The following is a 25,591-nucleotide window of genomic DNA, read 5'->3' as shown; positions in this document are numbered from 1 at the left end:
GTTATTACATAGTTAACCAATCTTTATTCCTACCACATCTTAGCATTAACCTAGAATTAGAAATAATTACGCATTGCTTACAAATTCTACCAATTCAATCTGAACTTCATCAATTTGTTCTTGGGTTCTTGCACATTTTCTAAGCTGTTAAATAGATTCATTGTTCCTGACCCTGCTTCACCTTAATTGTTATTTGAACAAGCAAAAGTTATGTCTTGGTCCGAGTGGGGATAGCATACCATCTTTCAGCTAACCTAGCCTCCTCCATCCCTCGGGACCAACAAAGGGTAGTACAAGAATATTCACCTATTATCCATCGACTATGCCTTTCGGCATGATCTTGGGCCCTGACTCACCCTCCGTGGACAGAGGAACCCTTAGGTTTTCTCGAAGAGCCGTATATTCTTCTTGCTGATCAACGATTATTACAATATCGGGTAACCCTGTCATATATTTAATTCATCTCTTATACTTCTACTTTTAAGAAATTTTATAGAGGTCAAATTTGGTATTTGGATATTTTTATTCCCCCCCAATGTAGCGGTATCAGCAATTCAGCAAGGCTTGCAAAATTAACATCAAACTCCACAACACAAATCTTATCCTAAAGGCAGGAAGTGCTGTTGTAGCATGACAATAAGCATATGAGTGTTTCAGTATATTATATGATTCTAATAACCATGAGTACTTCAAAATTCCTAGTAGAATTTCTGCAAATTTAAGGTGCATGTAGTCTCCACATTACTTCATTCCATAGTATACAAACAAAAACTATGACCATACATCTAGAAACTCACTTCTTTATTTTTTTTTCGTAACTGATATGATTAAATTCTGAGAATGAAAGACCAACTGAATGAAAAAAAACAAAAAACAAGGTGCCAACAATAGTTGAAATATGAAAGAAATAAAAAAAGACGCACCTCTAATTGAATTCCCTGTATGCCAAATTATGGGGAAAGTAAAATCTGCATTATGGAAAAACCCCAATTAAAACAAATCCACTATTTCATTATAGCAGTAAAGCATATCATTTAAATCAATGATTCTTCATACAATGTTGATGAGATTGCATAACATGGCAGCTTTCATTAGTGTATCTTGGACTTGATGGGTCTGGCACCCAATCTCCAGTAAAAATGTCACATTTTACAGCCACAGTTCTAAAAGTAAATAAACCATAGGCTAGCAAAGGTTCAAAGAGACATTATGAAATGAAGCTAAGTAAAACAAAGAGTCATAGCCAAGCTAATAAATAAATACACATGATTAGAATTTAGAATATTATCTTATTCCAATGCCACAACCTTTAATTTCTACAATTCAAGAAGGGGACTTAGTTAAGCAAGTAAAACGAAGAGTCATAGCCAAGCTAATAAAAACCAAGCTAAGTCAGCAAAACAACAACCAAACACAAAAACAAAGAAATTAGAAAACCAAAATTCATGAAACCTGAACAATTGCTTCTTGGAGTTTTGATTTAAACTAAGCACTCAAATGAACAAGCACAAAGTAATTATTGAAGGGAAACTAAGAACAAAAAAAAAAAAAACAAACAAACAAACAGACAAAGGAGGGAGATGTACAAAACAAGAAGACATGCACACTGAAATCCAGCAGCAAAAAACAAAAACAAAATCCACCTAATAATCAAACTCATTGATATAGATAAAAGGGTGGAGAAAGCTAAACCCAGTATAACATAACCCTATAAATAGATTCTTGCCCAAATAAACCCAAGACAAGAGGAAAATGATGAAATTTGTGTTTTAATCCTCTAATTTGGGAATTTAAGAAATAGTGGAAGAAGTTAGGGATTCTGATATTTGAGAATCAATGCAAATGAGAGAAAGGGAGGGAGAGGATGAGGAGGCTAACCTTTAAGATGTAAACGCCACCTACCAGAGAATGTTCACACATGAATTTGGAAAGGGAAGTAACATGAGGGAAATGGCAACTCGTGACATCAACGAGCGAGCTCGGTGACCTGGACAACGCGAGGGAGATGGTGCTTCATATATGTGATAGAGAGATGAGATTGGAATTACTTACAGGGAGGCAGAGCTCGATGACCTCCTATGGCGCCGAGCTAGGTGATGACGGCAACCAAGGGGCTTAAGTAGCCTCGAACGTAAATAGCAAACGGTGACCTCCTATGCTGGTGAGCTCGGTGACGATGACAACAACGAACAATTAGATTTGTTTAAGAGACTGAGAAGATGAGATGAGAGGGAATGTTGAAGAGAGTTAAGGGGGTTTCAAAAGGAGAGAGAGTGATGTTTTTCGAGCCATGGGTGAAATCTGAAATTTTTAGGAATAGCATTTACATGAAACAGGAATAGCACTATATTTTGCTATATCCATCCAATCACAGTATGTCACGCATAATAACTTTTTCACGTAGCATTCTGTGATTGGTCGGAAATAGCAAAATAGTGTTATTCCCGTTTTATAAAAGCATGCTAACTTTAAACTCGTCACATCACCGAAATAGGTAGAAAAATAAACTGATCATTAAAAGGTTTTCTTGCATGTGGCCATCCTTTTTTACTATGTATTTTTTATTTATTTATGAGTTGCATGCTATTATATTCGCAATGAATAATAAGCTTTTGGATACTACAGTTTAACAGCTAAAACTGAAAATAGTATGAATCAACTAAATATTAATCATATAATCATTAAGAGTTGAAGCTAGTAATCCTAATACGGTATGTTTAAATTGAAGATCAAATTCAATCCTTGTATTCATATACGGTCAAGGAGTGTAGCGGTAAAAAATCATCAAAATCGGAGTTAAAATAATCGTTAAATCATGATTTTTCATTTATAACCGTCGAATTTTTTTTTTTTCCGTTACTTGATATCTAAATGTTTATTTTTTCCAATTTTTGGCGTATATGATCTCGAAGTATAAACAAACAAGTTTGATGGTTGGATTATTGAAACTAATTTCTTAGAATGCGTATGCCATCAAAACAATATATTTACTAACAATTAAGAGTTTATTTATAATTTTGTTAAACATAACGTAAGATTTTGTGGTATCCACTAGTGTAAATATTTTAAATTGAAGATCAAATTCAATCCTTGTATTCATATACGGTCAAGGAGTGTAGCGGTAAAAAATCATCAAAATCGGAGTTAAAATAATCGTTAAATCATGATTTTTCATTTATAATCGTCAAATTTTTTTGTCCTGTTACTTGATCTCTGAATGTTTATTTTTTCCAATTTTTGGCATATATGATCTCGAAATATAAAAAAACAAGTTTGACGGTTGGATTGTTGAAACTAGTTTCTTAGAATGCGTATGCCATCAAAACAATATATTCACTAACAATTAATAGTTTATTTATACTTTCGTTAAATATAATATAAGATTTTGTGGTATCCACTAGTGTAAATATTTTAAATTGAAGATCAAATTCAGTCATTGTATTCTTATAGGGTCAAGGAGTGTAGCTATAAAAAAAACCATCAAAATCAGAGTTAAAATAACCGTTAAATAGTGATTTTTCATTTATAACCATCGAAAAGTTTTGTTCCATTACTAGAACTCTGAATGTTTGCTTTTTGCAATTTTTGGGGTATACGATCTTGAAGTATATACAAACAAGTCTAACGGTTGGATCGTTGAATGGAGTGTGTGTATGTGTATATATATATATATTTATTAAGTAGCTTTAAATTTATTTATTTTATACGTAAAACACTTAAGAAATTGAATAATATATACATTATTAAGTAGCTTTAACCTTATTTATATTTTAAATCGTAAAATAAAATCATTTTATTTTTTATTATTCATAACAATTATTTTTATAAATATTGTGCTACGAACCAATTTTTCGTCTCTCAAAAGTTTGCACGACCAACAGTTCGTCGTGCAAAACTCTAAAAATTTAATGGTACCAAAAATGAGACGTGGGATTTTTTTCAAAAAAATTTCGACTTTACGACCAATATTTTGTGTCGCTCAAAACTTTGTGCGACCAATATATATTTTTCGTCGCTTAAAAATTTAGTAGTACCAAAAATGGGACGCAGGAATTTATTTTTATTTTTACTTTGTGACCAATATTCCAATATTTGTGACAAAACTCTAAATATTTGGGCGGTACCAAAAATGGGACGTGGGATTTTAAAATATATATATATTTTTGTTGCATAAAAATTTGGGCTACCAAAAAATGGGACGCAAGAATTTTTAGACTTTGAGCGACCAATATGTATTTTTAAATCGAGCAAAAATTTAAAAATTTGGTAGTACCAAAATGAGGCGGGAATTTTTTTTTACTTTGCTCGACCAATATACTAATATTCGTTGCAAAACTTTGCACGACCAATATTCCAATATTCGTCGCGCAAAACTTTGCGCAACCAACAATATTATTCGTCGCGCAAAGTGATACGGTTTTTAAAATGAAAATAACTCATCCACCATTTTCTCAATGTCATTCTCTACTCTTACCTCTCCTCTCTCTTTCCCTCTCCCCAAATCCCACCATTTCTCTCACACTCACTCCTCTCACTTAATCTCTCATCATCTCTTTCTTCACTATCTCTCACTCTCACTCACTCTCTCATCTCTCTATCACTGTCTTCTTTAATTCTCTCACACTCACTTCTCTCTCTCATTATCACTCACTCTCAATCTTGCCAAAAGGTATATTCTTTCCAAATTTTAAATTTTTTTCATTAATATGTGTTTTTGGAGTTAGTTTTGAGCTTGTGTGGGGTTTGGGGGGAGGGATTAGAGTTTGGGTTGGATTTGTGGTGTGGGAGCAGATATTTTCGTCTCCAATCACAGCACGCCACGTGGAAAAGAAGATTATTTCTTTTAATTAATTAATTGAACCAGTTTATCTGGCCAATTAATTAATTGGGATAAATATCTTAATTAAATGATATTATCTTTATTTAATAAGATAATATCATTAATTAAGATATTATCCTAATAAAGAGAAGATAATGTCATTATCTCAGATATTATCTTCATAAAAAGAGATAATATCATTTAATTCAGATATTATTTTCATAAAAAGAGATAATATCATTAAATCAGATATTATCTCAGTCCGACTCGATCCTTACGAATTTGGGTAGAGAATAAACTCAGCATATTCTCTACGAAACCCTAGCCCCGAGGCTCCTACAAATAGGATGACTTCATTCATCATTCAAGGTACATCTAAACCTACTCCTTATACCCGAGAAAAATACCCGAAGCTCTTTCTCCCTCTCCACTCTCCATATTTTCTCCACACAGCTCCGGCCACCACACACGGCTCCAGCCCGGTTCACACCCTACATAAACACTACTCTATACCCTTTGCTTAGCTATTGTTTTTCTACAAACACTCGAACTAACTTAGGCATCGGAGGGCCTTTGGCCAACACCCCCCGGGTGTGGTCTATTTACTCCAATCTGTTTTACAGGAATCGAGGAAGAGAGAGAAGGAAGATCGAAGGTTGAAGGATCTAGAAGCGAATATTCTCCCGTGAGATTATTTGCACAAACATTTGGTGCTTTCATTGAGAGCACGAGTTATACTCAACGCGTGCTTAAGGAATTCGTTCCTCATATTGTCCAATCCACCGAAGCCTTCCAAACAACCATGGTTGGAAGCAAGCGCACGAGGAGCAAAACCGCCGCGATGGCTAAATCCGCGACGACCCAAATCCCTCCACCCATGATCCCGCGATCGACATGGTGGCACCACCACCTCTCACCACCGTGCCACCTACCAGACCCGCAGTCGGATCTAGCAACCTCCGTGGCATCGCCACCGAGCATGGTAGAACCTCCCATCAAGGTGGGCTCGTTACCTCCACTGACTTAGGCCCGGTCTTGGAGCAACTTCAAGCATTCCCTCCATTGCCTCCACGCTCGACGCATGCTCCTCCATACACATCCAATGAAACCCTAGCCCATGTGCAATTGGGCTCCACACACTTCTCTCCTCCCGATCCACGAAGTCAAGCAGATCTTAATATGAGAGTTGACCATCTAGCTTAGAGGATGGACGACCAAACCAATCTGATGAGGCAGCTCCTCCACCAAATAAACTTGGTTCAAAACCTTGACCTTGGACAACCGGGCGAAGAGAGAATGATGGATGAACGCACCTATCGGCAGCTCGATGGGTACCAAGCAGGTCGAGCAGGAATGGGCGGACAAGGAGAGGGACAACAACGTGATCGTCGTCATGTTACAAGCATCTGCAAGCCACACACAAAGCAACGTGCGAGAAAGACTCGGCCCACGACTTGGCGCTTGCGCTCGCTGGGCCCGCAGGGAAATGTTCATGAAAGGTTAGGTTCCCGAGAGGTCAAACTAACAATCGCCGCAATCAGGGATCATGAAGAGAGGTGCTCCGCTACCCGCTCACAGAGAAATATTCACGAAAGGCTAGGCCCCCAAAGAGGTCAACTTGGTAACCCGCATAATGAGGACCGTGAAGAAAGGCACTCCACTGATCGTTCTCGAAGAACCAATTCTCATCGCCAAGTTACAGAAAATCCCTCGCAAGCACGGTCCACCAACACGCCGCCTAGGCAGCACAGCCGAGAAGATCAAACCTTACAAACCAACAAGAAAGTTACTCGGTCTCACCCAAATTGTAAAGGTCATCAACGTGACCGATTAGCCATATGTGCGGAAGACGTTGAGAAGCTTGTGAATAACCGACTTCAAGACTTAAAGATTGGTGAAAATTTCGAAGATGCACTACGTGTTGAGGTAGACCGAGCAAACTCATCACCTTTCACCGTCGAAATTGAGCAGGCTGCTCCCCCGAAACGATTCTCAACGCCCTCTTTTACATGTTTCAAAGGCGATTCCGATCCCGAAAGCCATCTAAAGCATTTTAAGAGCCTTATGATCCTCTACAAAGCCAAAGACGCGCTAATGTGCAAGGTGTTTGCAATGACTTTGCAAGGAGCAGCTCAGGACTGGTTCCACATCCGCCATCCGGGTCGATCAGCAGCTTCAAGGAGCTTGCTTATGTCTTCACTAAAGAATACACTTCTTATCGGTCAATCAAGAAGAATCCTGACCATCTGTTCAACATGCACAATAAGTCCAATGAATCCCTGCGAGACTACATCAAGAGGTTCAAAGCGGAGAGGGCAAACATTGTAGGATGTGATGACCAAATTGCGTTCTCTGCCTTCAAGAGGGGTTGCCAACTAAATGTGAGTGTATCGCGAGTGACCATTTATCCTCGCCAAACAACTGGTAGAAGTCTTCGCTATAGCGAGCGCTACGCATTATAGGGCGACGACCGGATCGCCACGAAGAAGGCTGATCAAGTAGGTGAGCGAGCAAGCCAAGAGAACGGCAAGCGTAGATCACACCTCGGGAAGGTGCTTCAACGTGAGAGCTACACCAAGTTCACTATCCCGATACACCAGATCTTGGCCTAAGTAAAAGACATGCCTTGGTTAAAGAAACCATCGCCTTTAAAGGGAAACCCAACCAAGAAGGATACGTGGATCTGCACATTCCATGAAGGGCATGGTTATTACACAAATGATCGCCGCTGGAAAATGCACCTTGAAGATCTAGTCGAGAGCGGCCATTGTACGAATTCATCGCAAGGAGGGCTATCCAGCAAATCAAGGATTGTGACGCAGCTAACGATGAACCTCCACGAAAAAGGTCATATGGATTAACACGATCTTAGCTGACTCCAAAAGCCCAGACTGACCACCAGGGGGCAAAAGAGAAAGATCAAGTAGGCGACTTTCGTCTCCTAAGCCGTCACTAGCTACCAAGTTGTAGAAGACGAACCTTTCATCATCTTTCAATAGAAGGAAGTTCTAAGACAATGATATACCCATCACCTCCAAGGGTACTATCCATGAAGCTCTTCACTTATCAGCTCGGCTCTAAGCAGGCGACCAAGCCTTCCTCACCTCCATTGAAGACAAGTTACTTTTGATGTTGCTCATGCACTCATCTTTTTTGTTCGATAAGGCAATGTAGTCACACAGACATCAATACAAGTTCAAGCTTTTCTTTCCAATGAAGTATTCACAAAAGCAATCGACACGTTTCTAGACGTAGGCCAAACGGGCCAAACACATCGACACGTCCCTGGACGTAGGCCAAACGGGCCACTATCATCGACACGTCTCCGGACGTAGGCCAAATGGGTCACACACGCCGACATGTCCCGGGCGTAGGCCAAGCGGGCCACTATCATCGACACGTCTCGGGCGTAGGCCAAACGGGTCATACATCGACACGTCTCGGGCGTAGGCCAAGCGGGCCACTATCGCCGACACGTCCCGACGTAGGCCAAGCGGGCCATTATCGCCGACATGTCTGCGGGCGTAGACCAAGCGGGTCACACACATCGACACGTCTTGGACGTAGGCTAAGCGAGTCACTTTCGCCGACACGTCTCGGGCGTAGGCCAAATGGGCCACTATCGCCGACACGTCTGCGGGCGTAGGCCAAACGGGTCACTCTCATTGACACGTCTCGGACATAGGCCAAATGGGCCACTATCGCCGACATGTCTCGGGCGTAGACCAAGCGGGTCACACACATCGACACGTCTTGGGCGTAGGCCAAGGGTCACTATCATCGACACGTCCCCAGGCGTAGGCCAAGCGGGCCACTATCATCGACATGTCTCGGGCGTAGACCAAGCGGGTCACACACATCGACACGTCTTGGACGTATGCCAAGCGGGTCACTTTCATCGACACGTCTCGGGCGTAGGCCAAACGGGTCACTATCGCCGACACGTCCCGGGCGTAGGCCAAGCGGGTCACACACATCGACACGTCTCGGGCGTAGGCCAAATAGGTCACACATCGACACGTCTCGGGCGTAGGCCAAACGGGCCACTATCATCGACACGTCCCCAGGCGTAGGTCAAGCGGGCCACTATCATCGACATGTCTCCGGGCGTAGACCAAACGGGTCACACACATCGACATGTCTTGGACGTAGGCCAAGCGGGTCACTTTCATCGACACATCTCCGGACGTAGGCCAAACGGGTCACTCTCATCGACACATCTCCGGACATAGGCCAAACGGGCCACCCTCATTGACACGTCTCCGGACGTAGGCAAAACATGCCTCAACCCAGAACCACTCAAGCAATTCACAAGACACTATGCAAATTGAAGTTGAAAAAATAACTGAAATTTCCTTAGTAAAGTGACCAACCGGCCAAAGTTCAACAAAAAAAAGACGGTCAGGCAAGACCAATTACTCTAAATGAGAAAGCAGACTACAAAAGCTAAAAAGAGATAAAAAATCTTCATCTACTCAGAGGCGCCAGAGATCCCGATCTGCAGCCACTTCGTCATGCGATCGACCACACTCTCAGCAGCTCCACCTGATCCTCAACGTCTGCCCCCACCTCCTTTTTGAAGGAGAAGAAATGTTGCTTCATTTTGTTTTTCCAAGGAAAGACTTGGGAAAGTACCAAGATCGCCAGCCTGACGAATTTGATGAACCATCTCAGCACAAGTGGATGGACTTGACAGAAAGTTCGTCTTGAGCAAATCGGACACGCCTGCATCCTCTGCAAGGGTGGACTTGTCCACCTTGGGATCAGCTTGACGTTGCAGAAGAGCCCTTCGCCCAGGCAAATGACTCTCTTGCTTTCTTAGCCTCTGTCAACCTCACTTCCAAAGGAATTGGCGACGATGAATCCACTCCATGCTTGACTGCTCGTGACTCAACAGTTGAAACATGATGGTTGGATGGATGAGCAAGCCCAGATCGACTTCCAATCTTCGACTGGTACAAACGACTCAAATTTCGAAAAGGAGCATCCGCATCTCTTTGCCTCTCAACAAGTGAGCTAGATCGCGCACGGACTACTTTACGGAGCATATCACGATCTCCAAACTCATCAGGCTTGAGCTCTCGAAGACGGCATCAGCCTTCCTCTTTTAGGGGAGTTTAGCAAAACACTCATCATGTCCAGCAGGCAAATCATCAAGGCTCGGACCATCCTGCTTCCATCTATCGACATCCTTAGCAGGGGGCAGTCCACCAACTTCCTCCTGATCGTCGCTCAGCAGACTCGACTTACTTTGGGATGCACGACAACTCCTCTCTTCGACAAGCAGTACAAAATTCTCCAAGATCTTTCTCAAGCTAGAAAGTAGAGAAGTTAAGTTTGCGATGTAAGAAAGAGTGAAGAGAAGCCATGTATTTATACAAGTTGGACAACCCGTGTCAATAAGGAATCTCAAGCTCTTTCCTACTGGGAATCCAACTCCAACAACAGTCAGAAGCCTACACCAATTGAGAATCCGATCTGCAAAAGGAGTCCAACTCACGAAGAAAGCCGGACTCGGTTGGAGGGCGAAAAAAATTTCATCTCCTACATGCCACACAAGTGTCACGCAGGGGGGCATTTGTGAAGCAGATATTTTTTTCTCCAATCACAACACGCCACGTGGAAAAGAAGATTATTTCTTTTAATTAATTAATTGAACCAGTTTATCTGGCCAATTAATTAATTGGGATAAATATCTTAATTAAATGATATTATCTTTATTTAATAAGATAATATCATTAATTAAGATATTATCCTAATAAAGAGAAGATAATGTCATTATCTCAGATATTATCTTCATAAAAAGAGATAATATCATTTAATTCAGATATTATTTCCATAAAAAGAGATAATATCATTAAATCAGATGTTATCTCAGTCCGAACTCGATCCCTACGAATTTGGGTAAAGAATAAACTCAGCATATTCTCTACGAAACCCTAGCCCCGAGGCTCCTACAAATAGATGACTTCATTCATCATTCAAGATACATTTAAACCTACTCCTTATACCCGAGAAAAATACCCGAAGCTCTTTCTCCCTCTCCACTCTCCATATTTTCTCCACACACGGCTCCGGCCGCCCGGTTCACACCCTACATAAACACTACTCTATACCCTTTGCTTAGCTATTGTTTTTCTACAAACACTCGAACTAACTTAGGCATCGGAGGGCCTTTGGCCAACACCCCCGGGTGTGGTCTATTTACTCCAATCTGTTTTACAGGAATCGAGGAAGAGAGAGAAAGAAGATCGAAGGTTGAAGGATCTAGAAGCGAATATTCTCCCGTGAGCTTATTTGCACAAACATGTGGTATAACAATTTTATGGGAGATTATCCCTTCTTCTTTTTTTGGTTATTTAACCTTCTTTTTTTTTAGGGAATCATCGAGACTTTGACAGCTAAGATTGAGGATTATGAAGCTATCAAAACATATCCTCTGCCACTACCACCACAATACGCTTGTATTAGGATTTTATTATTGTACTTTGTTAATTTATGTGCACATTTTGAATATTATATATATTTTTTTTATTGGATAATTTGATCACTATTTTTCATATGTAATTTTATTTTGAATATGTCAATTTAAATTAAAGTAATTAAAAAAATCATACAATTAAATTTAATTTAAAAAGTAAAAATTTGAAAAAACTAATATAATTAAATGAACATCAATTTAAATTAAAGTAACAAAAAAAAATCATACAATTAAATTAATTTTAAAAAGTAAAATTTTGAATAAATTAATAGTAAAGAAATAGTAAAAAATCAAAAACCAAAATATTTCGTCGCGCAGATATTTGCGCAACGTTAGTATTCATTGCACAAAACTCTAAAAATTTGGTGGGTACCAAAAAATGAGACACGGATTTTTTTATTTATTTTTTAAGACTTTGCGCAACCAATGTTTTTCACACGCAAAACTTTGAGCGACCAATTTTTTGTCGCGCAAAAGTTTGCGCGACCAATGAAAAATTTCGTCGCGCAAAGTCTTTCTTCACGATCTTTGCGCGACGAAGTTTCTGTTGCGCTGAAATTTGTGCGACTACAATGTATTTTGCACGACGAAATTCTCTTAAATCGTCGCGCGAAGTGTAAAATGTTTTAGTGAAAAAGGCTTCTGAGATGATGATGGATTGGCAGCCATGACTGACTGGTCAAGAGATATAGTGATTGTAGGGTGAAGAGAGGCTTGAAAGGAGGTTTAGGGTTTTAACAGAGACTAGTGTAGGCTCTGATACCATGTAAAATAATATCTCGTATATTTGTGTGTTTGCAATACAGAAGAAGGCCAAATATATAGAGCCAAAAAGACTACCTAAGGAAGATAATTTAAATCCTAAGTTAAAGGCACTAATTTGTACAAGACATAACAGAGAAGTTGACTAATCCTATACAAGGTAACAAATAATGTACAATGTATTATTTAATCTTCGAATATCTTCAATACTCCTCACTAGACTTCTTTTTCGTTCTTTTTATATGAATTGAAAGCTTTTTTTTGTTTTTGCAAAGCTTTTATGTGCTAGAAATCTAGAAACTTTCTGCAATCTAACACCAGATTTGCTAAACTTCACACATAATTTAGAATTGAGAACATTTGTAGTCTTTCGTCACATCATCATATAATGTTACTAATCTACATGTTATAATACAAATGAACGACAGAGTCATAAGGGAATTGAAGTCACACTAAATATCTACTTCAATTATAGTTCAAATCGACACTACTGAATTAATGCAACTTTCCATACTATTCAAATGCAACTTTATTAATAATATATTAAAATCTCTAGACAACTATGTATATTATTCTTTTCTTTTTCTTTTCTTTTTTTTTTTTTTTTTTCATAAAAATCTAACAATAGTACATCTTACACTACTATAATTATGTGAATTTTCGTCGTCTATTTCGTTTTTTTGTAGTAGTGTGAAAACCTAATTATAAAACAGATCGCCCCTGTCACACCCAATTAAAGGAAAAAAAGATCCCTCCCATCCCTGTAATATTATAATGTACCCAGAAGAACCTACTCAATTGAGGATTCCATTAAAGGAAAGTGGTCAATTTAGATGCAAAATCATGTGGGGGGCACACAGAGGCCCCAGCGTGCTGGAAGGCTGGGAGCCATGCATAAAATAGTAGGGCCTCTCTTTAGCAAAAATCATTATATATTGACAAGCCACAACCACGGCCAAAACGTAGTGACGACTCACCAACAGATTATATTTGAGTAACTATCAACATCTTCATTTAGTACTATAGCTATAGCTAGGCAAGCAGCTATTTCTAATTGCTCATGATCAGAATAGTGATGCTAGGGCCAGCTAGCTAGCTCCTAATCAACCGAAAAGCTCTGTGTTTAATCATGTCAAATTAATTGATCTTTGGTTGGTGATTGGAATTTAAATGCTTCCAAATTTCTTAACAGATTTAACAGAGCAATCAGTTAATTTGGATGATTAAATCAAATCAAGTAAACCAAGACAAACTAGCTAGTGGATGATAAAAATGTCTTCCACTACCAAAATTTCACATCCCAGAAAACTTGAGAATGAATGCATCTTATGGTGTTTGATTACATCTCTTTACAAATGTTATAAAAAATAAAAAGCCTTAGTTGCAGTCTCTCTCTCAAGAAAAAACTCAATAAGGGAGGAGGAAGAAACGTCACTACCCCCCTCCTCCCATCTACTATCTTCTTCCATTTTTCTTTTGTATTTGTGAATAAGTCTCTTGGAGTGTTTTGAACAAGAAGCCACTTGTTGTGATTTCTTATGAGCTATACTCGTTGAAGTTCCACATCACTTCTTTTGGGCAAATTCTTCAATCAAATCCTTCTCCCAAAACTCTCTCTAAAACTTATCATCTTCTCTAAATTTAGTTCTACCTCACATTTGAATGGGTTTTCTACAATCCACATTTTTTTTTTTGTCATGAATGTTTGATTGACTTATTTCTGTCACATGTTTCACATTCACTTAAGGGACAGATTCATTGGTGGGTTTGACGGAAGCGCTTCTTCAAATGGTAGCAGTAGAATTCATTTAGCCTCATGATTTGTTTTAGAATTTTAATTAATTTAAGTTTTGCGGGCTTTGTTTGAGATTATGCTTTATAGTGATGTGGGCTAATATTTATTAGTCCTGCTTTTGTCATGTCGATGTTTTACTTTTAGTTATATTGTTGAAGGTTATATAGGGAAGTTGCTTTTTGATAAATAAATAAAAACTTGTTACCATGTTTTGTTTTTGGTAGAGTTCATGAATGATCAAGTGGTGGGAGACTGAGGAAGGCCAATGGAGGTTTCCCACTAAAGGGTATGAATAGAGAAAAGGTGTGGGAACAAAACACACTGCAATTGCCATGCACACTTTCTCCAAAATTGCATCATTTTTAATTGCCACTATTTTGAAAGTGTAAAAATCCCTGAAGCTTCCACGGAATTCAAGTGGCCACAGGGTGCATGCCACAACTTTTGAGCGGTCCCTTCCTCTTTTCCTAAAACCTCAATTATAAGATTTTGTGTTAGAATTTTAGCATTAGTATAGTGTGTGTGTGAATTTACTATTCTACCGCCTCAGTTAAAAAGAGAAGTCCTTTAAAAGTATATATATAACCAACAGACAAACCTCAACCATAACACACTCCTCATCTCTCTCTCTCTCTCTCTCTCTCTCAATTAATATTATACCTTCCTTCTTTCCACAATAATCCACACAAGCCTCAACAATTACATCCCTACCTAACTATATATACGAAAATATCTATATATATCATGGCTGACCAAAATTAAAATACTCATCACTTGCGCCAAATATATTTGACCTATATCCATACCCACCCCTTGACCTTTCTTCCTCCTCAGGCCCCTCCTTCAACCACACCCTTTTACACCAAGCCATCCCACATTCTCCCCTCCCTCTCTTCACCACCAGAGCTTGTTCAATTACTAAAACACCCTCCACTCCCCACCACCATGGCATCAAGCTCTTGCGGGAAGCACTCTAGGTACCATGGAATCCGGTGCCGAGGCGGAAAATGGGTGTCCGAAATCCGTGAGCCACGTAAGACTAGGCGGATATGGCTCGGGACTTACCCAACCCCGGAGATGGCTGCGACAGCCTATGACGTCGCCGCTCTCGCTCTCAAGCGGGGCGATGCTGTTCTCAACTTTCCGAGCTCCATTGCCTCTTATCCAGTGCCAGCATCCACGTCACCGGAGGACATTCGCAGTGCCGCCGCCGCCGCCGCTGCACTACAGTGGAATGAGGAGGCCAATAACAGTCTGAAGCAGAGAGAGAGTCAGAAGAAGCAAGAGAACGACATGAGGATGATGATGAATAGTTCCAGTTTGGCGTCATCTGTGGGAATAGACGAAGAAGAACTTTTTGGGATGCCGAATTTGTTGACCGAAATGGCAGAAGGAATGCTGTTGTCTCCGCCGAGACCGCCTGATTATCCTGACTCCTCGGGCAATTCAGACGGAGGAGAAAGTGGTCTGTGGAGCTTTTGATTAAGTATTATATATTCTTGAATATCCTTTATTAATTAATAATACATATAATATACATATTCAAAACGTAGAGTTCATTAGCTATTTGCGGTGATATTTCGTTTCCCATGTACAATTAATAGCTGTCCTGGGGTGTGGTTTGCTTTAGTTTTTTTTTCCTCTCTCTCTCTCTCTCTCTCTCCTCTCTCTCTCCCAATACTATTATTAAAATTCAGAGGGTTTTCATCTTCAATATTGTTATTTTATTTATTTATTATTGTAAGGAAATAGTTTGATGATATAGCACAAACTCTTGTTTATGAGATTTGAATTGAATGGAGTATCTTTTTCTGCAACAGATTTTTTTCTGGCCATATATATATGGTCGCTTGCGATCAAACCAATGGAGTGTGCCTTTACAGAGAGACAGAGGATCCAAGTTTGTAAGCGACATACTGACTTGTATAAGACAAAAAAAATAAAAAATTGGTGCTGATATGAAACCATCGATTAGGACCACCCAATTGATTAAAAGGTAAAGCTTTCTCGCAAGGCAGGTGAGAAATGCTCAAAACTTCAAAGCAGGAGATCCATATCCATTAGAAAAATACCCTCCTTATGTTATGTAAGTAAGAGCTTTTATATTCATGTAAATAACAATACGACATGTACATAGAAGTTTTTCTTTTTATATTTTTAATGAATTATTTTTGCATATGTGTCAAACTGTGATTCGCAAGATGGAGAAATATTTCCTTACTAGAAAATAGGCAAACAGTATCCTATTTATTATCGGTTCAACTCTTGGGATGCTTTGTGTCACGTCACTTGGTTTTTGTGTGGTCCTTAAAACAATCATACAATTATATATATATATATATGTGTGTGTGTGTGTTTTGTTAAGTGTGACACTGATGAAAGGGATCTTCTACTTATCTTGGATGTGATCATACTATTCATTTATATAGATATAGATATATTTAGTGCAAACGATAGTCAAAATTAGAGGAAAGTTGAATTTCTCACACGCACGCAAATTAAACCATGAGAGTTCCAACCATACTATTTTTAAATCTAAAGCAATAACGGTTTTGAGTTCAAAACTAAAAGGAATTTGAGTTTAGGGTTAATTTTAAGAAGATAATGAAATTTCTGAGGAGAAGTTCAGTATATATTTTTGCACGTCAACAAGCATTCAAGTATATCTTGATGAGTGTTCTCGAGGCAAAATGTATATTTTATATATAAATAGGCGTGTTCGCTGGCTTGAGCCTTGAGGACAATAACATCTCGTCAATTGTCATATCATGTAGGCCCTTTTTATATACCCACACAAATAGGCACGAAGAAATTTGTAGCATTCAAACAAGTTTGACCTCAGCAGCCTGTCCACAGTGAGAAGACAACGCCCACTTCCTCAAAGAAAATATGGTTTTTTCATTTATACTTATCATACAATTGTCGTTAATCTAGGTCGGCAAGTAAAACGCTATTATATTACAAAGGAAGTTTTAAAAAAAAAAAAAAATAGTACACAAATATAGAAACTCCTAAAAATGGGAATTCCTAAAAATGGGAATTCCCACAAATAGAAATCCTAAAAACGGAAATTACCACAAATAGAAATTCCTACAAATGGAAATTACCACAAATAGAAATTAGAAATTCCTACAAATGGAAATTACCACAAATAGAAATTACCACAAATGGAAATTCACAAAAATATAAATCACGTAATTGGGATCGCATCTCAATCGTTCCAACTTTAAGTACTAACTGACGGCGGAGAGACCAATAAAATATTATCGCCTTTTCTTTATAAAAATAAAAAATAAAAGTACTAAAGAACTTATCTATAAGCTATGCCACTGAAGTTTGATACTAATATAAAATATGTATACTCTATTGCAAGATTCTCTATTGGCTTAATTTCGTGGCTCATGATTCATGCAAATTATAAAAAGGAGAAATGAAGGATGTGGTCGCAAGTCGGCCATGTGTATGAAATCTGAAATCTTAAAAGGGAAAAGATGGGGGGTGGGGGTGGGGAGGAGGTGGCCTTGACTGTGTTGATAACCTTCTTGGGTAGCTTTCATTCATAAAAATAATTAAAAATCTGAAAGGAAAAAAATATATGTTTGTTGGCTTTTCTCAGACGCTAAAAACCAACAAACACTTGAAATCCTTGGAACATTATTTCAGTATGCCAACAAGTGTGAACTTCTTTGCTGTGGGAGACAAATATGGCCGACATCGCCTCCCAACGCTTTTCTTCTTTCTCGCAATTTATCAGTGGGTGATGCATCTCTCTCTCTCTCTCTCTCTCTCTCTCAACACAGCCTTTCGCATAAAACCATGAAGCTGACTACAGATTTCAACTGCTACTTATTTCTTTTTTTGGGTTCCGAACTAAGAAAAATATATAAAATAGGTCATAAAATAGTGGTTTAAAATAATATAAATTAAGGCACGTCTTGTAACGTTTCACAAAAGAAGATTATAATATGAGAATGTTAAAAATAGTATAATTTCACAAAAGAAGATTATAATTTGACACGTCTTGTTGGTGTGTGCATTGAGGTCAATGGGTGGGTTTTCCAGGCTTTTGTCAGCGTTTATGACAAAATTTCTTTCATCATGCGTGGCTATGAGAGTACATCTATACTGTATAAGCTTAATGTCGCAATTTGATGCATCTCTATATGTATTAACTTTTTGTGGCTATTGTATTTGTACTGGTCATTGTAGGTTGGCGGTCTTTACGCTTAAATTATATATGCAATCTTTCAACTTTGACCAAAAAAAACTTGGTAATTCAATTATAAAAAAAAAACTTAAGTAAATGTTAAGATATCCATAGCTCCTTAGTTTAGAAAATCTTCTTTTTCAATATTGAAAGAGATTTCAAATTCGAATGCTCCTTTTTTCTTTTTTTATAAATAAAATAGAAGAATGTCATGAAGAAAAAAAATTACAAGATATCAGATTAAGAATCTTTCCCAAAGACAAAACGAAAAACATCTTAATCATGCTTCCCCAAAACATATTGTGTTTTAGGGGGAACAAGCTTTCAATGTTGTGGACAGTTTATAGGACGAATAGGACACTTGTCAAATGTAAGCTCTGACAAGTATCAGTCATGATTGTTATAGTTTTAGTGTAACAGCTTATTAGTTACTGTTAATTAGAACAATATATAAGCATAGCTGTACTGATCTGAAAATGGAACGACAGAAATCAAGAATACATTTTCATCTTCTTCCTCTACAATTTCTCTGAATCTAAACAATATTTTCAACAGCCACCCCATTTTTGTTTGTTTTTAATTTGTAAAAACAATCACATCAATGTTCTGATTTTTTCTAATCACAATGCAATGATGGTACGAATCTAATAACATTTATTTCTACGTCAAGACTCTTTTCTACTGGACTAAATCTCGATGTTGTTTCTTTTCGGTGAAACCAATCGCATCATTTAATAAGGCTTCTTAATTTAAGAAGGAAAGTCGATATGCATGCGTGTTGGGCCCCTGGATCTCTCCAGCCTCAGAAAACGCTTAAGAGGGGTCCTCAAAGCTCAGGAATTTGTGGTTCACGAAAGACGTCTCCTTAATGGCCACACTCATTATGTTCTTTTGATTTGTTGGTTGAATTATCATGATTTTGTTTTAGTCATGTACAATAATGGCCTTTAACTTTTCAGCGGGTGGCCTTATGGTCTAGGATATAGTTCAGAGTACATCATTGCGAATCATAGAAATATTTGGCCATGTCACAAGTGTTTTGGTGGTGACATTTGGCCCCCAAAAAAAAAAAAATCTAAGTAACCCTAAGTTATAGCGGGGATTAGTTTTAGTTATAAATTTACTATTAAAATATAATTTTTTGTCATAATATTTTTCGTTGAAGACTTTGTTGCGGGAGACTCATTTACTTATTTTGCACATACTCTTAAAATTTCAAAGCTGCTCCTGCACCCAGAAAATCCTTTTTTTTTCCTATGATCATACAAATATATGGTTCATATAGGCAACACGTTCGTATAATGATGAATTCTGCACAATTTTTGCAAGCCCAATATAATGATATCTGGTGAATAAGGCCATGGGCTACCCCAATACAGCTCACTGACTCATGGTCAATTTTAGGTTTCCCATGAACTCGGTTTTAATGGGTCAATTGAATTTGCCTGACGCATCCGATAATCACCCAGTTCAAAGAAAATTGTAACCACGACATTTTTCAAGCAGAGGAAGCGGAAAGACTCCTTATATTGGAAGAGGTCTCGAATTCGAATTTCCGCTCTTTTAACCGATAAAAACTGAAAGATAATGCAATTTAGTTTCAGGCCAACTGAAATTGATATAAAATGCCCAAAATCCCAGGCTCTTTACCACACAACAAATGCAGGGGACGGTGGGGTTTTAGACATCAGGCCCAAAGCCCACAAAATATCTGAAAATATCCACATTGTTCACGTGTCCCGTGGGTAAAACCTCGTCTCGGAGCCGGATTAGCTGTCAACCGGTTTGCCGACGTCAGCATACAACGGTCGTCGTATTACGCACCCCGTGCGCTAATGGATTACGTCGTGATGTCATCCCAACTTTTCACGCAAACAATTGAACTGGACCGGACGAAGGTCAAGTTTGTGGGTCACATAAAAATAAACTTGATTAAATAAAAGGTCAGCGACATAAAACAATATGAAAGACACGTGTCTTGTTCTAATTGGTATTGGATCAAGTAACGTAAATCTATTAAGTTATGTTTCACAATCTCAGGGTATGGGAGCATTTGTGCTCATTACATTAATTAGAGGTGTATGTTTATCATCATTCTCAAAGAGTGACATGTGTCTCATTATTAGCCTTACTTAATTTTTATGTGAGAATCTGAAAAAATAAATAAATAAAGGGCTCACAGCATATATTTTTATCACTTCATTATATTATATAAAATATATAGAATTTGTAATAAACAACTTAGAATTTAAGTCAAAATGTCATCTAAAACAAATTAGATATGACTTAATTAGAAATATTTAGCTCTAAACATGTAAGTATTGAATATTTAGGCGTTTTATATACTTATATTTTCTATTTACCCCCCTAACTTTACAATTCTAGCTCACCATTCTTTCCTCTTATCCAACCATGACACAAAATCTAAATTAAACTTTAATTAATGTAAGAGATATTTAGGCATATACCCATTCTTCGTACTAATAATATAAATAAACTATATATCATTCAATTTCTATAAACAAACCCAAAAAAAAAATTTTGATTATTAAATTACCCCAGCTTTTTTATAAGGTTTTTGGGTTGAGTTTATTTTAATAAATCAATGGCAGTTTTGTAATTTAAAAAAAAATTAAAAGTCTTTTTGTTATGTTGTAAATGGGCTTTGAGTGTATTTCTAAAGTCCGTTTCATATAGTTTTTTTAAAAAGTTGTGCTCCTATATTGGAAATAATAGTGAATCTCCCTTAATGTAATGGAACATCTGCTTGTGAGAACTCAACATTTTTACTAGCAAATGACATATAATAAAGGAAACTTATTTTCTCATTTCTATTTTGTCTACTTACACTCTTTTCGTTGGAAATTGTATGTTTTTTTTTTTTTGGAGATTTACTATTATATCCAATATAGGGGCTCAAATTTTTTTTATTTGAAAAAACCTATATGAAATGGACTTTAGAAACACACTCAAAGCCCATTTATAACATAACAAAGAGGCTTTTAACTTCTTATAAATTACAAAACTACCATCAATTTCTTAAAATAAGCTCAACCTCAAAACCTCATAAAAATAGCGGAAACACTCAATAGGGCATCAAATTTAATAATCAAAATTAAATTCAATAGGCCAGCTGTCATTTTTTGGGTATTTTTGTTTGTTTGTTTATAGAAATTAAATGGTATAGGATTTATATGTATTATTAATGCTGAGAATGGGTATATCATTAAATATCTCTTCTTCTTTTTTGTCAATTTATACTTTTTTTGTAATAGTAGCTTGTGCCCATTTAATAAGTGGAAACGACAATGTTAATATTTTCCTTTTTTAAGAAATAATATTAATAAATATTCACTTATATTATAATATATAAATAAATTATAACACGTGACCATATTATTATATTAAATTATATTACCAGTAAGGCTTGTAATTAGTGCGAAAGAAAGATAAAATAAAAAAATATTGCAGTAGCCCACGTAAGCTGAGGTGAGGTGTGAACGGAGCCACGTAACGCACACTTCAAACACACACACAACGTGTCAACTTTGAGTAATAAAACCACGTGTGATTGAAAAAACACCCGCTTACTAGTTTCCTAACTTTAATGTGCTTTCGACCACAAAACTAAGCTAAGTGTGTTTTACTGCCACGTGCCAGAGCCAAGTCAAAGCAATATTGTTGTCCGTCAGCCCCAAATGAATTCCCCCTTTTGCCTGTTTAGACTTGCCACTCCAGTTGTAAACCCACATTTCGAGCTGGCCCCACATGTCTCCTTCCTTACACAATCCTTCCTTAGACTCCGTGTTTACGTGTCCACACTTGGGCCGCAGCAGCCACGCAATCCCCAATTTATAAAAGTCCCTCTCTCTCACTTCCAATTTCAGCTCAAGAGAGTCAACCAAACTAAAACACCAAACCATTCATACATATCTTACACCAATGCACAGGTTCTTGTCTCATTTTTCTGACTCCGTCGACCAGCCCGACTCAAGTTCGTTGTCCGACGCCAGCGTCACGACTCTAAGGACTTCTTGGTCCGACGAGGACGTCATATTGGCGTCGAGCCGACCAAAGAAGCGAGCTGGGAGGAGGGTTTTCAAGGAGACCAGGCACCCTGTTTATAGGGGCGTGAGGAGGAGGAACAATGACAAGTGGGTGTGTGAAATGAGAGAGCCCAAGAAGACGAAGTCCAGGATATGGCTCGGGACTTATCCGACGGCGGAGATGGCTGCTCGTGCACATGACGTGGCGGCATTGGCATTTAGAGGGAAGCTTGCCTGCCTCAACTTCGCTGACTCCGCGTGGAGGCTGCCCGTGCCTGCTTCCATGGATGCAATGGATATTCGGAGAGCGGCCTCCGAGGCAGCTGAGGGGTTTAGGCCGGTGGAGTTTGGTGGAGTGTCCAGCAGCAGCAGTGATGAGAAGGAGAGTATGGTGGTGCAGGTGGAAGAGAAGAAGAAGAAGGGTAGTGTGAATATGGAAAGAAGCAGAAGCTTGAGCTTGTCCTATTGGGATGAGGAGGAAGTGTTGGACATGCCAAGGATGCTTGATCACATGGCTCAAGGCCTTCTTCTTTCTCCACCTCAATGCTTAGGTGGCTACATTTGGGATGACATGGGAACCGATGCTGATGTCGAATTGTGGAGTTTCTCCAATTAATAATCAACGTTTATTTGGGAAATATTGAATATTTTTTTATGAGAAAGATATTTTTAGTGGAGATAGATATTTTGGAGAGATTGTGTACAATATACAGTAGAAAAGCTTTCTCTTTATTGGGTTTTGTTTTGTTGGCTTCCTTTGTTCCTGTTGGTTTTGACCGTTGTAAATACAGGGCACATTTAGAATTTTAGAAAGTTATGAAAAGAAAAGTTTATAACACGCGTAAAAGCTTAATTAAGTCACACTATTAATATTATTGTTTGAATTAATGCAACTTACAGTTGATTAATAATATATTAAAATCTCTAGACAAGGATGTATATTATTCTTTTCTTTTTCTTTACCATAAGGATCCAACAATAGTACATCTGAAAACCTAATTAGATACTAGTTTGATTGAAAGAAGATTGCTCCTGACATACCCAATGAAAGGAAAGAAAGATCCCTCGTGTCCCCGTGATATTCTAATGCTATTACCCAGGAGGACTTCGATTGAAGATTCCATTAAAGGATAAAATGTGGCTAAATTTAGGTGCAAAATCATGTGTGGGGCACACACGGGCCCAGCTTTCTGAGACCCATGCATAAAATAGTGCCTCTTTTTTGGGCCTAAATCATTATATATTGTCAAGACACCACCGTGGCCAAAATATCTCCAACAGATAATGTTTTAGTAGACATCTGCATGTTCAGTTGGCTACCCACTACATGTTCAGTTGGATAACTAGCTAGCTCCTTATTTTTTGGGCTGGTCGAAGAGCTCCTAATCTACAGCAAAGCTCTGTGTTTAATCATGTCAAATCAATTGACCTTTGTTTAGTGATTGGAATTTAAATGCTTCCAAATTTCTTTCCGGCCCCCTTCCTCCCTCCTCTTGGTAATTACCAAGTTCAACATAGCAATTTCAGCAATAACCTGTTATAGATATAAGGGATCTTTGAATATGGATAGTTTTGGGTTTTAATCTAATCTTCTATAGATATAACTACAATCCCATGATATGAATTGCAGAATATAATAATTTGCATGGTAAATCAAATCAAATCAAGTAAATCAAGACAAACTACCACACTACCAAAAAAATTTAGGAATTAATCACAGAAAACTTACGATTCCAACCGATTCTAATCTAAAATTTTCAAATTTTGACAAGTCCAAATCAATTAGGACATCCTAGAGCTTCGAAATCCAAAAATTCTAAAAAAATATTGGATTGGAATTGGAATGTATTTCAAGATTCCAAAAATTTTGAATTTCGTAATATATTGAGGTTTAAATCTTAGACTACGCATAATGATTAGTTTCATGTTGAACTAAATACGATTTAACAACGAAATAGATATAGATGAGTTACTAAATGCAGGATAACACCATCTAAGTAATAGCCCATGATAGTTTTTTTAGCTTTCCGTATAATTTTTCAATTTTGAGCCAATTTTAACATTTCAAATTGTTGAACATGTTTAAAATTTTCAACTATTAAATGAAATTTTCCAAAAAAATTCTGAAATATATATTCCATAATTTTCCAAAAATTCCGAGTTCTTCGGATGTTTGGAAAATCACAAATCCTTGTAGTATGTTTCTTTTTGGATAGAGCTTATGAATTATGGTAACTGGGAAGGCCCGGGGTATATCCCCACTAAAAACACCATGCAATTGCTAATTGGCACACACAAATTTAATGAAGTTTCTATTTAATTTACCTTTCTCCAAAATTGTATCATTTTTAAAGCTTCGACAAATATCAAGTGGCCGGGGTGCATGCTGAGCGGGCCCCTTCCTCTTTCCCTCTTCCAATAACACCTTCCTTCCATACACAGTCGGACACTCCCCACACACTTCATCCCTACCTATCTATATATATACATATCATGGCTCACCTAAATCCAAATACTCACTAACTTTGGGCCAAATATTTGACCAATCTACAAACCCCTTGACCGTCCTCCTCAGCCTCCTTCACCACACTCTCCTCTCTCTCTCTCTCTCTTCTCCACCACCGAAACTTGTTAAATTACCAAAATACCCCTCCCTCCCCTCCACAAGAGTACTGCTAGAGCACAGGTATATAAAGAATCAGAAATTGCCAAAGCCCACCACCATGGCATCAAACCCTTCCCAGAAGCAGTCTAGGTACCATGGAATCCGGAGTCGGGGCGGAAAATGGGTGTCCGAGATCCGAGAGCCACGTAAGACTAGACGTATATGGCTTGGGACTTTCCCAACTGCGGAGATGGCTGCAGCAGCCTATGACGTGGCCGCGCTCGCTCTCAAGCGCGGCGATGCTGTTCTCAACTTTCCTAGCTCCTTGGACTCGTATCCTGTGCCAGCATCCACGTCTCCACAGGACATTCGTAGCGCTGCTGCCGCTGCTGCAGCAGCAGCAGCACTACAAGGGAATGAGGAGCCGGATAACAGTCTGAACCTCGTAGAGAAGAAGACGAAGTACGAATACGATATGATGATGATGAGTAGTACGAGTTTGGCCTCATCTGTGGGAATGGATGAAGAAGAGCTTTTCGGGATGCCAAATTTGCTGGCGAACATGGCAGAGGGAATGCTTGTGTCTCCGCCGAGACCGTCTGATTATCCTGACTCGTCCGGCAATTCAGATGGAGCAGATAGTCGTCTATGGAGCTATTGATTATTAGCGTTACATATGCTTTCTTAATTTATGAATATGTGTGTATATATATATATATATATATGACATAGTCCGTTATATATTTATATCTTCAAAATGCTTGGTGCTATATTTTGTTTGTCTTTTTTCTTTCTGTTTTTTCTCGCTTTCACAGTAAATATTATTAAAATTGAGCGGGGTTTCTTATGCAATTGTTTAATTTTCTTTTTGTTTTT

The 25,591-nt window shown here is 38.1% G+C and overlaps 2 protein-coding genes and 1 pseudogene across 3 annotated transcripts; all 3 read left to right on the top strand.

Moving 5' to 3' along the window:
* Positions 1 to 14,653: 14,653 nt before the first annotated feature.
* Positions 14,654 to 15,837, top strand: LOC103337424 (ethylene-responsive transcription factor ERF027-like). Of its 2 annotated transcripts, XM_089041395.1 has the most exons (2): positions 14,654 to 15,322; positions 15,678 to 15,837. In XM_089041395.1, the coding sequence occupies exons 1-2, from the start codon at positions 14,803 to 14,805 to the stop codon at positions 15,812 to 15,814; spliced, it is 657 nt and encodes a 218-aa protein (XP_088897521.1). In that variant the 5' UTR covers positions 14,654 to 14,802; the 3' UTR covers positions 15,815 to 15,837. The 2 variants fall into 2 exon arrangements, with proteins under 2 accessions (XP_088897521.1, XP_008238801.3); XM_008240579.3 differs by lacking the exon at positions 15,678 to 15,837 and having other exon boundaries at positions 14,654 to 15,514.
* Positions 15,838 to 21,954: 6,117 nt separating this feature from the next.
* Positions 21,955 to 22,948, top strand: LOC103337406 (dehydration-responsive element-binding protein 1F). Its single transcript, XM_089041448.1, has one exon. The coding sequence runs from the start codon at positions 22,007 to 22,009 to the stop codon at positions 22,724 to 22,726; it is 720 nt and encodes a 239-aa protein (XP_088897574.1). The 5' UTR covers positions 21,955 to 22,006; the 3' UTR covers positions 22,727 to 22,948.
* Positions 22,949 to 24,639: 1,691 nt separating this feature from the next.
* On the top strand, positions 24,640 to 25,501 carry LOC103337425 (ethylene-responsive transcription factor ERF027 pseudogene; annotated as a pseudogene).
* Positions 25,502 to 25,591: the final 90 nt, after the last annotated feature.

Source organism: Prunus mume, linkage group LG7, assembly GCF_029339155.1.
Source record: "Prunus mume cultivar Tortuosa linkage group LG7, ASM2933915v1, whole genome shotgun sequence".
Taxonomy (NCBI): Eukaryota; Viridiplantae; Streptophyta; class Magnoliopsida; order Rosales; family Rosaceae; genus Prunus; species Prunus mume.
The sequence above is the reverse complement of the archived record's forward strand: the minus strand, read 5'-3'. Positions and strand labels throughout refer to the sequence as shown.

Coding starts and splice junctions, on each gene's coding strand:
- LOC103337424 (XM_089041395.1), top strand. CDS start 14,803: ATGGCATCAAGCTCTTGCGGGAAGCACTCTAGGTACCATGGAATCCGG. Junction 15,323..15,677: donor TTCAGACGGAGGAGAAAGTG/GTCTGTGGAGCT, acceptor TTTCTGCAACAG/ATTTTTTTCTGGCCATATAT.
- LOC103337406 (XM_089041448.1), top strand. CDS start 22,007: ATGCACAGGTTCTTGTCTCATTTTTCTGACTCCGTCGACCAGCCCGAC.